We start from the raw sequence: 12,532 nt of genomic DNA, 5'->3' as shown, positions 1-12,532 counted from the left end.
ATAACATCGACATCAAAGACTTTCACTGTGATTAAAAAGGAAGAAATGCACAACGATCCTGAATGTGTTTAAAGTGTGTATATTGACTATTCATGATAAATGCATCTCAGATGTTTTTGGGTAGATTGTTTTGCAACAATTAAACAATTACGACCATGCTACATCTTGTGTTTTCGAAGTGTTCTAGTGGTCGAATTACGATAATTGATTTTCAAATGTTTATCTTGTAGATTTCGTCGCAAGAAGTCAACAACACATTGGCGATGCGCCTGTGACTTCAAAACACAAGAACAGTTTGAGTCCACGGCATAAAAGATTCACATCGTTGTTTGCAAGCAGAATTTTTAAAAAACTTTTAAGTATGTTTTGTCTATCAATCTGTCTGTTTACTTCGTTCACCGCCCATGTTATAAGCACAACAACGTATTACCTTGAGGAAAAGGGAAAGATTGGTATCGATCACATTCTCTCCCGTGCGACGTTGAGTTGTACAGAAGACTGTATTATCTTTTGTAATGGGGAGAAAGCCCTTACTGCAAACTATGATGTGACGACGGGAACGTGTGTCTGTCACTCTGTTTTTCCGGAGATGCTCTCTCTGATGACACAGGCAAACAACTTCATGTACACCAATCAGGGTGAGTATATGCACTTTATCATATAATTGGTAGGTTTCTCGGCAAGATAAAGCCAACGGATAAAATGGATATCCGTTGGGGTCATATGCGGATAGAGATGCAAATATTAAAGGTCAAGTAGGGACTACTTTCACTGTTTATAAACAAACATGGCGTCGCCCTCGTCATTCGGCGATCGAGTCAGAATTAACCATCGGGAATCTGGATAAACTACAGTGATAATTGCTATCATTATCATTATGTCTGTAAATAATCGAGTCTGGACCAGACAATCCAGTGACTAATATCATGACCATCGATCCACGCAATTGGGATCGATGACATGCATCAACCAAGTCAGCGAGCCTGGCCACCCGATTCCGTTAGTCGCCTTTTACGACAAGCGTAGTCACCTTTTACGGCAAGCATGGGTTGCTGAAGACCTATTCTACCCCGGAATCTTCACGAGTCAATAAGCTAACGCTACATTACTGTAGTTGTTCAACATGTTAAATCCAGTTCCTCGTGGCGTTGCCTCTTTGGATTTGTGTTATCCCAACTAAAACATATGACAGGGGGCACGGGTGGCCCAGTCGTCTAAGGCGCCGCGATTCGCTGTGCAGAGTTGCGTCCCTTGGGCACGCCAGAAACCTATGATTATGGGTTCGAATCCCGGTTCGCAGCAATTATGTTTCTAGGTTTGTCAGCACCATACCCGTGCTCGTGGTTTTCACCGAAGTGGTAAACGTCTGAAACCTGCATCACTTCGGGCATTCCTCCCACATTAAGCTGACACGCCGCGATATAACTGGAATACTGTTAAAAGCAGCGTTAAACCCAGCTCACTCACTCACTATAACAATTGACCACTTTCTAAATAGCATCGTGTGTTCAAACTGATGGGTAGAACTCTTCAATGAAGGTTTCGTTTATTCTGATGGAATATGATTATTGTACAAAGGTTTCATGAAGTGGTTACATATGTCATTGTTTTGTAGCTTGTGCCGCGGCTGCCGGGTTTGGCTACGTGTACGACATCTCCTCGAACTTCTGCTACAAAGTACATACAAAAAAGACTATCTGGATGGAAGCCCGCGAGGAATGCAAAAAGGAGGGTGGCGACCTGGCCAAGCTGGACACTCCGGAGAAGCGACAGTTAGTGCGAGAGATTATTAAAGCAGGTAACGTTACTTCTGCTTTTCGTTTTGAAAAAAGACCGCCTCCGTGGTCTAGTGGTAGAGCGTCCGCCTCGAGAGCAGAAGGCCCAGGGTTCAATCCCCGACCGCGTCATACCAAAAGACGTTTAAAAATGGTACTTGTTGTTACCCTGTCTGTCAACATTAAGGGGCTAAAACAAGGACTGGTTTGCTCCGAGTCAGTAAACTGTGTCTGAGTGGGGTATTCATGTCAAACTGCGGCATGGTATCTCAGTGGGCTAGCACTATAAATCGGCATTAGTCCGGACAAGTACACACACACAAACACACACACACACACACACACACACACACACACACACACGTGCATGCACGTCGCTATATAAGTGCAATAATCTTGCAAGCGACGTTAAACCCCACTTCACCTCACCTCACCTTTTTAAAAAAAATAGAATATTAGCGGTAATGTGTCAAGAATACATTTCTTCCGAAATGAGCAATCAAAGAAGTTATTCCGCACAGCTTCGTGATTCATATTATTCAGATGGAGCCAATGAATACTTCCTTGGAGCAACAGACATGGCCGAGGATGGGGTATGGAGATGGGTGGTAGACGACACAGTCTTTCCAGAGTACACAAAGAAAGGATTGTCCGAATGTCTCGAAATGCAATCCGACTTAAGGCTTGATGATACGGGATGCACCCACCAAGATCAGAAATACATCTGTGACATTTCCCTTCTGTGAGGGTTTTGTCACCATATCGCAGTTGCAGTTAAAGCTAAACAAATGCTGATTGTAACCAGGACATAACGGCTGCAATAACAGGAGCTACATGTGGCATGGCGTTTTCCATGAGTTATTGACAATCAGCATTGGCTACAATGTGCTGATTGACACCAGGACACGACAGCTGCAATTATATGCAGCTAGAATGTTCAGTTGGTTGGTTGGTTTGTTGTTTTACGCCGCACTCAGCAATATTCCAGCTATATTACGGCGGTCTGTAAATAATCGAGTCAGGACCAGACAACCCAGTGATTGATATCATGAGCATCGATCCACGCAATTGGGATCGATGACATATTCTACCCCGGATCTTTCTGGGTCCGCTGTATATGTACATAATGAATATAGTCGGCAAGCCTGACCACCCGATCCCGTTAGTCGCCTTTTACGACAAGCATAGTCGCCTTTTACGGCAAGCATGGGTTGCTGAATATCTATTCTACCCCGGATCTTCACGGGTCGATTGTACATTGTGAAACATAGTCATGAGGTTATCTTCTGTGGTTTATGTTTAAATGTAATCTTAAATAAACATTAAATAAATTTTATCATCTCTTTCTCAGAGCACAACAACAACAATAGTGTAGTTATATATTGTTATAGTTATAGTGTCTAAAAAGTACATGATATATGCTGAGAGTTTGGTTTAAACATATTTTTATTTCAAAAGAAATCTGGATCGGAAAACAAGCAAAACTTGCTTATAAAAATACCTCTCCAGGTAATAACTTTACAACAGCTGGTTATATATCAGATTATATGTAAGATAGTGCTAATCATAAACATCCTAGATGCACAAATGAATGACATGAAGCCAATACAAGTGGTGTCTGTGAAATAAGATATAGCAGTTTTCCATTACTACATGCATAAAATTAAGCTACTCGAATCTTGAGAATGCTGAGAGTTGTGTTGAAGTCCTGCACCCGGCCTCACAGTGCCAATGAGAGACATGTACCTTGTACCTTCAAAATCACAGTAAAACAAAATATATATTTAAAAATTAAACAGGAAAAACAAAACATTTTTTTTTTTTGAATCTCTTCCGCAGAACACATCTTTGGTGTAATTACCTCGTTACGCTAACAGGCCATTAGTGAGATGAGCTCAGTGTCATTAGTGAGATGAGTTCAGTATCATCTCATTGTGGACTAGGGATTACCAGGGCAATCAGTGCAGACAATTGTCTGGCAACTTTTCATTCGAGTAGTCACTGCTTAGTCAATAATGCATTTGGAACCATACTTTCTTCTACTATACTTCTACTTCTACTACTCCAAATTGCTTGTATTGTGCGACATTCGTTGTCCAATTGTATTATACTTCGTAATGTATGTACTCTATACCACTATTGTGTGTTTTTCTAGAATAAACTCTGTTCTGTCCTTCTATTCTCCTTATTGAGTCAAATGTACTATTTAACATGTGTCTGGGGAGCAAGGAAATGTATCTAGGTAACAGCCTTTTCTCCTAAAAAGGGTTCTACTTATCAGATATAAAATAATAATAATTATATAGTGAGAAGGCCGGGACCAAAAAAGGTATTTGCATAAGAGATGCAACGAGATGTTTAACGCCGCACTCGGCAATATCCCAGCTATATGACGGCGGTCTGTAAATAATCGAGTCTGGACCAGACAGTCCAGGCGTTGACATCATGAGCATCGATGTAAGCTATTTGGATCGATGACATGCATCAACCAAGTCAGCGAGCCTGGTCACCCGATCCCGTTAGTAGCCTTTTACGACAAGCATAGTCGCCTTTTACGACAAGCACATTAAGGTCGTAATAAGTAGAATGTGCTCATGGTTAATGGTCACCTGGTCGCGAACACCTGGCATCATCAGTACAGTAAACTACGGTTATAACTCAGACACCACAACACTAAAGGATCTTTGACAAGTGGTCACATTATCTTTTGTTGGGATTGGAATAGAATTCAAAATTACTCGCTAAAAATGTTAATAATCCTAAAGCACGAGAAAAGGTTATTGAAACCCGTTTGCAAAGAGATATACATGGAGACAACCTACACAGTTAAAACAAGCTCGACTTGACTATGTCGTAGTATCTCACAATATAATCTCTGCTTTTGTGAAAACAGAAATAGAATCTAGTTTTAAGTCAGATCATTCGCCGATATCTTTAAAATTTCGACTATCCGAACTGCAGCGTGGAAAGGTGTTTGGAAATTTCATAATTCACTTCTTACAGACACAAATTACGTTTAGTTAGTAAAAGCTCTGCTAAAAGCAGAGTCGATCGTCCGATTCCGACTATATCATGAGCACGTAGTGACGATATCAGGTGAGCGTGAAGATAACCGAGGTAATATTATAGATCAACATGAGGTTATTTTAAAGGAAGTAAGCAAGTTCTATGGTAAACTCTACTCTCAACATGACTTGCCAGGTATTCAATTGGAAACCCTACTTGGTAAATTTAAGGTACCAAAACTAAATGGTGACTTGTCTCAGAAAACTGAAGGCGAACCGAAGTATGATGAGGCCTTTGAAGCAGTCAAATGTCTGTCAAATGGGAAAATGGTATTTTCTGTGGAATTCTTAAAACTCTTCTTAAATGATTTCGGTAAATACTTAGTAAGACCTTTCAATTTTGCAAACAGAACTTGTGAACCATCCATCTCACAAAAAACGAGGATTAATTACGTGTCTTCCTAGAGATAACAAGCGTATAGGCGACGAAGTCATCTATATCCCCCGCCATTTTAACACGTTATGGTCCCAAACCAGGTAACTGACCCAACATTTCTCTTAGCCCATGTCAAAATATCTGCAATGGAAATTCTAAAATAAACATTTCTAAAACTCCTTAATATCAAATGGCACCAGTTCAGTATGTGCTTTATATATGTTACTGTTACATCCAACTTACACTCACTTGCAAGTTTGTGGTCTGACCGACACGGTTGATCCTGCTGAGCCCTCAGTCCCGTGTGGGCGGTCAGGTAGCCTAGTGGTTAAAGCGTTCGCTCATTACGCCGAAGACCCGGAGTCGATTCCCGACATGGGTACAATGTTTGAAGCCCATTTCAGGAGTCCCCCGCCGTGATGTTGCTGGAATATTGCTAAAAGAGCGTAAAACCATACCGCTGGATAATATTACAAAAATTACATCTATTTACATGATGATGTACTAATGTTTGGCTGATAAAAAGCTGTGCAATTCCTGCTGAGTACTCAATACAAATCTTCTGATATTGGTAGGGGATGCTTCCGGTAGTGCTGGGTATGCTGACTCTTTTCGCGAACACCTGGTGTCATCACTGATTTTCAGTGATCCATTGATATTATGATCATACTTAGGTATTTTGCCTTTTACGCCAAAAGGAACTGATTTCGGCGGATAATCGAGACTGGTATTTCTTTGGCTTTGACGTTTTACATTTACCTCCCATAACATCGACATCAAAGACTTTCACTGTGATTAAAAAGGAAGAAATGCACAACGATCCTGAATGTGTTTAAAGTGTGTATATTGACTATTCATGATAAATGCATCTCAGATGTTTTTGGGTAGATTGTTTTGCAACAATTAAACAATTACGACCATGCTACATCTTGTGTTTTCGAAGTGTTCTAGTGGTCGAATTACGATAATTGATTTTCAAATGTTTATCTTGTAGATTTCGTCGCAAGAAGTCAACAACACACTGCCGATGCGCCTGTGACTTCAAAACACAAGAACAGTTTGAGTCCACGGCATAAAAGATTCACATCGTTGTTTGCAAGCAGAATTTAAAAAAACCTTTTAAGTATGTTTTCTCTATCAATCTATCTGTTCACTTCGTTCACCGCCCATGTTATAAGCACAACAACGTATTACCTTGAGGAAAAGGGAAAGATTGGTATCGATCACATTCTCTCCCGTGCGACTTTGAGTTGTACAGAAGACTGTATTATCTTTTGTAATGGGGAGAAAGCCCTTACTGCAAACTATGATGTGACGACGGGAACGTGTGTCTGTCACTCTGTTTTTCCGGAGATGCTCTCTCTGATGACACAGGCAAACACCTTCATGTACACCAATCAGGGTGAGTATATGCACTTATAATATAATTGGTAGGTTTCTCGGCAGGATAAAGCCAACGGATAAAATGGATATCCGTTGGGGTCATATGCGGATAGAGATGCAAATATTAAAGGTCAAGTAGGGACTACTTTCACTGTTTATAAACAAACATGGCGTCGCCCTCGTCATTCGGCGATCGAGTCAGAATTAACCATCGGGAATCTGGATAAACTACAGTGATAATTGCTATCATTGTCATTATGTCTGTAAATAATCGAGTCTGGACCAGACAATCCAGTGACTAATATCATGAGCATCGATCCACGCAATTGGGATCGATGACATGCATCAACCAAGTCAGCGAGCCTGGCCACCCGATTCCGTTAGTCGCCTTTTACGACAAGCGTAGTCACCTTTTACGGCAAGCATGGGTTGCTGAAGACCTATTCTACCCCGGAATCTTCACGAGTCAATAAGCTAACGCTACATTACTGTAGTTGTTCAACATGTTAAATCCAGTTCCTCGTGGCGTTGCCTCTTTGGATTTGTGTTATCCCAACTAAAACATATGACAGGGGGCACGGGTGGCCCAGTCGTCTAAGGCGCCGCGATTCGCTGTGCAGAGTTGCGTCCCTTGGGCACGCCAGAAACCTATGATTATGGGTTCGAATCCCGGTTCGCAGCAATTATGTTTCTAGGTTTGTCAGCACCATACCCGTGCTCGTGGTTTTCACCGAAGTGGTAAACGTCTGAAACCTGCATCACTTCGGGCATTCCTCCCACATTAAGCTGACACGCCGCGATATAACTGGAATACTGTTAAAAGCAGCGTTAAACCCAGCTCACTCACTCACTATAACAATTGACCACTTTCTAAATAGCATCGTGTGTTCAAACTGATGGGTAGAACTCTTCAATGAAGGTTTCGTTTATTCTGATGGAATATGATTATTGTACAAAGGTTTCATGAAGTGGTTACATATGTCATTGTTTTGTAGCTTGTGCCGCGGCTGCCGGGTTTGGCTACGTGTACGACATCTCCTCGAACTTCTGCTACAAAGTACATACAAAAAAGACTATCTGGATGGAAGCCCGCGAGGAATGCAAAAAGGAGGGTGGCGACCTGGCCAAGCTGGACACTCCGGAGAAGCGACAGTTAGTGCGAGAGATTATTAAAGCAGGTAACGTTACTTCTGCTTTTCTTTTTGAAAAAAGACCGCCTCCGTGGTCTAGTGGTAGAGCGTCCGCCTCGAGAGCAGAAGGCCCAGGGTTCAATCCCCGACCGCGTCATACCAAAAGACGTTTAAAAATGGTACTTGTTGTTACCCTGTCTGTCAACATTAAGGGGCTAAAACAAGGACTGGTTTGCTCCGAGTCAGTAAACTGTGTCTGAGTGGGGTATTCATGTCAAACTGCGGCATGGTATCTCAGTTGGCTAGCACTATAAATCGGCATCAGTCCGGACAAGTACACACACACAAACACACACACACACACACACACACACACACACACACACACACACACACACGTGCATGCACGTCGCTATATAAGTGCAATAATCTTGCAAGCGACGTTAAACCCCACTTCACCTCACCTCACCTTTTTAAAAAAAATAGAATATTAGCGGTAATGTGTCAAGAATACATTTCTTCCGAAATGAGCAATCAAAGAAGTTATTCCGCACAGCTTCGTGATTCATATTATTCAGATGGAGCCAATGAATACTTCCTTGGAGCAACAGACATGGCCGAGGATGGGGTATGGAGATGGGTGGTAGACGACACAGTCTTTCCAGAGTACACAAAGAAAGGATTGTCCGAATGTCTCGAAATGCAATCCGACTTAAGGCTTGATGATACGGGATGCACCCACCAAGATCAGAAATACATCTGTGACATTTCCCTTCTGTGAGGGTCTTGTCACCATATCGCAGTTGCAGTTAAAGCTAAACAAATGCTGATTGTAACCAGGACATAACGGCGGCAATAACAGGAGCTACATGTGGCATGGTGTTTTCCATGAGTTATTGACAATCAGCATTGGCTACAATGTGCTGATTGACACCAGGACACGACAGCTGCAATTATATGCAGCTAGAATGTTCAGTTGGTTGGTTGGTTTGTTGTTTTACGCCGCACTCAGCAATATTCCAGCTATATTACGGCGGTCTGTAAATAATCGAGTCTGGACCAGACAACCCAGTGATTGATATCATGAGCATCGATCCACGCAATTGGGATCGATGACATATTCTACCCCGGATCTTTCTGGGTCCGCTGTATATGTACATAATGAATATAGTCGGCAAGCCTGACCACCCGATCCCGTTAGTCGCCTTTTACGACAAGCATAGTCGCCTTTTACGGCAAGCATGGGTTGCTGAATATCTATTCTACCCCGGATCTTCACGGGTCGATTGTACATTGTGAAACATAGTCATGAGGTTATCTTCTGTGGTTTATGTTTAAATGTAATCTTAAATAAACATTAAATAAATTTTATCATCTCTTTCTCAGAGCACAACAACAACAATAGTGTAGTTATATAATGTTATAGTTATAGTGTCTAAAAAGTACATGATATATGCTGAGAGTTTGGTTTAAACATATTTTTATTTCAAAAGAAATCTGGATCGGAAAACAAGCAAAACTTGCTTATAAAAATACCTCTCCAGGTAATAACTTTACAACAGCTGGTTATATATCAGATTATATGTAAGATAGTGCTAATCATAAACATCCTAGATGCACAAATGAATGACATGAAGCCAATACAAGTGGTGTCTGTGAAATAAGATATAGCAGTTTTCCATTACTACATGCATAAAATTAAGCTACTCGAATCTTGAGAATGCTGAGAGTCTTGTTGAAGTCCTGCACCCGTCCTCACAGTGCCAATGAGATACATGTACCTTGTACCTTCAAAATCACAGTAAAACAAAATATATATTTAAAAAAATTAAACAGGAAAAACAAAACATTTTTTTTTTTTAAATCTCATCCGCAGAACACATCTTTGGTGTAATTACCTCGTTACGCTAACAGGCCATTAGTGAGATGAGCTCAGTGTCATTAGTGAGATGAGTTCAGTATCATCTCATTGTGGACTAGGGATTACCAGGGCAATCAGTGCAGACAATTGTCTGGCAACTTTTCATTCGAGTAGTCACTGCTTAGTCAGTAATGCATTTGGAACCATACTTTCTTCTATAATTATATTTTATCTCCAAATTGCTTGTATTGTGCTACATTCGTTGTCCAATTGTATTATACTTCGTAATGTATGTACTCTATACCACTATTGTGTGTTTTTCTAGAATAAACTCTGTTCTGTTCTTCTATTCTCCTTATTGAGTCAAATGTACTGTTTAACATGTGTCTGGGGAGCAAGGAAATGTATCTAGGTAACAGCTTTTCCTCCTAAAAGGGTTCTACTTATCAGATATAAAATAATAATAATTATATAGTGAGAAGGCCGGGACCAAAGAAAAGTATTTGCATAAGAGATGCAACGACAACGACAACGTTCTTACATAAATCACAACTCGTCATTGTCCCCCGCCCCAGCGACGTTAAACCCCGTTTCACCTCACCTCACCTTTTTAAGAAATAGAATATTTTCTGTAATGGGTCAAGGGTCAAGAATACATTTCTTCCGAAATGATCAATCAAATAAGTTATTCCGCACAGCTTCGTGATTCATATTATTCAGATGGGGTAAATGAACACTTCCTTGGAGCAACAGACATGGCCGAGGACGGGGTATGGAGATGGGTGGTGTACGACACAGTCTTTCCAGAGTAAGGTTTGATGATACGGGATGCAACCACCAAAATCAGAAATACATCTGTGACATTTCCCTTCTGTGAGGGTTTTGTCACCATTTACAGTTGCAGCTAAAGCTAAAAAAATGCTGATTGTAACCAGGACATAACGGCTGCAATAACAGGAGCTACATGTGGCATGGTGTTTTTCATGAGTTATTGACCACGGGCTACAATGCGCTGATTGACACCAGGACACGACAGCTGCAATTATATGCAGCTAGAATGTTCAGTTGGTTGGTTGGTTTGCTGTTTAACGCCGCACTCAGCAATATTCCAGCTATATGACGGCGGTCTGTAAATAATCGAGTCTGGACCAGACTATCCAGTGATTGATATCATGAGCATCGATCCACGCAATTGGGATCGATGACATGCATCAACCAAGTCAGCGAGCCTGACCACCCGATCCCGTTAGTAGCCTTTTACGACAAGCACATTAAGGTCGTACTAAGTAGTTTGTGCTCATGGTTTATGGTCACCTGCAGGTCACGAACACCTTGCATCATCAGTACAGTAAACTACGGTTATAACGAACACGATTATAACGAACTTACCGATATAACGAACTTACTTGTTAGCCCCGGCTATATGTTGCATATATGCTGTATATATGCTTATAACGAACTACGGTTATTACGAACTAAAATGGGTGGTCCCTTTGAGTTCGTTATAACCGTAGTTTACTGTATTTGATGCTAGTGATTATGGAAAGGGCCGTGGTGATATAGCTATGAAATGGCTGACTGTTGCTTAAGAACAAAATTCGATTGTGGAATGAACAGGAATGAAAAAGCTCCCCGTGAATCATTAATAAAAAAAGGATATAGGTACACAACCCAACATGTTCATGTGCATTGGAAACAGTAAATAGTCCGTTCCTAAGTAAATGCAGAGTTATCAATTCTCGTTTTAGGTGGACAAATAACTTTTTTAGTGTATGTTTACATAGGAAATGCCGAGTCATAGTCAATCTATTGGAAATGATAAGTCGCTTGCTGAACGATAAAATAATGTGTAAGGTTTTTAAAAACTGGGTGACGTTTAACCGTCAATCCTAATATTCAATTCAATATAACAGGTTTCATTCTGCGACATTTCTTGAGGTTCTTGGATTTTTCATTTTTTCTGACGTGAACAAACCTGTGTATAATAATATATGGGGAAACTATTGTGTATTAGTGAATTTGTAACATGTACCTTACCATTTTCTAGCATGCCATTGTCGTTCCCGATTCACCTACAGACCCGTGAAGATCCGAGCTAGAATAGGTCTTCACCAGCCTACATGTATGCTTGTCGTAAGAGGCGACTCTACTTGTCGTAAGAGGCGACTAACGGGATCGGGTTGTCAGGCTCGCTGACTTTGCTGATGCATGTCATCGATCCAAATAGCTTACATCGATGCTCATGATGTCAACGCCTGGATTGTCTGGTCCAGACTCGATTTTTTACAGACCGCCGTCATATAGCTGTGATATTGCTGAGTGCGGCGTTAAACAACAAACAACCAAAACATGTACAAACCCAGCACTGTACACTTGAGAATCGTATTTGAAAGGTCTGCGGGTGTGTTTAGTTCACTTGACTTTGGCACATAAACGTATTCTTTTTAATGTTTCCTTTATTATTCAAGTTCATGTCTCATGTTGATGGACATTATTATTATTATTGTTGATTATTGCTTCACGCATCATATAAAACGTTTTCTCTCATCCTCCATAATATGCAAATGTTTAATAGTGAGTGAGTGAGTGAGTGGGTTGGGTTTAACGCCGCTTTTAACAGTAGTCCAGTTATTTCGCGGCGTGTCAGCTTGATGTGGGAGGAAAGCCCGAAGTGATGCAGGTCTCAGACGTTTACCAATTCGGTGAAACCCATGAGCACGGGTATGGTGCTGACAAACCTAGAAAGATAATCGGGGCGAACCGGGATTCGAACCCACAATCGTAGGTTTCTGGCGTGCCCAAGGGACGCAACTCTGCACAGCGAATCGCGGCGCCTTAGACGACTGGGCCACCCGTACCCCCAAATGTTTAATAGAATACCGATGATTATTTTTCATTGTCTGTGAAATATGCACATAAGATACTGAGAAAATGGCTTATGT

General features: G+C 41.2%; 2 protein-coding genes across 2 annotated transcripts; both read left to right on the top strand.

Moving 5' to 3' along the window:
• The first annotated feature begins 243 nt into the window (after positions 1-243).
• LOC124144367 lies at positions 244-2,625 on the top strand. The gene is made up of 3 exons (XM_046513733.2): positions 244-638; positions 1,616-1,798; positions 2,319-2,625. Exons 1-3 carry the CDS (start codon positions 362-364, stop codon positions 2,519-2,521), a joined length of 663 nt encoding a protein of 220 aa, XP_046369689.2. The 5' UTR covers positions 244-361; the 3' UTR covers positions 2,522-2,625.
• A 3,944-nt stretch (positions 2,626-6,569) lies between these two features.
• LOC125372147 (C-type lectin domain family 5 member A-like) lies at positions 6,570-8,510 on the top strand. The gene is made up of 3 exons (XM_048381231.1): positions 6,570-6,618; positions 7,595-7,777; positions 8,308-8,510. The coding sequence occupies exons 1-3, from the start codon at positions 6,570-6,572 to the stop codon at positions 8,508-8,510; spliced, it is 435 nt and encodes a 144-aa protein (XP_048237188.1).
• Positions 8,511-12,532: the final 4,022 nt, after the last annotated feature.

The sequence above is a fragment of the Haliotis rufescens genome, unplaced genomic scaffold (genome assembly GCF_023055435.1).
Source record: "Haliotis rufescens isolate VD_foot unplaced genomic scaffold, xgHalRufe1.0.p SCAF_37, whole genome shotgun sequence".
Lineage (NCBI taxonomy): Eukaryota > Metazoa > Mollusca > Gastropoda > Lepetellida > Haliotidae > Haliotis > Haliotis rufescens.
The sequence above is the reverse complement of the archived record's forward strand: the minus strand, read 5'-3'. Positions and strand labels throughout refer to the sequence as shown.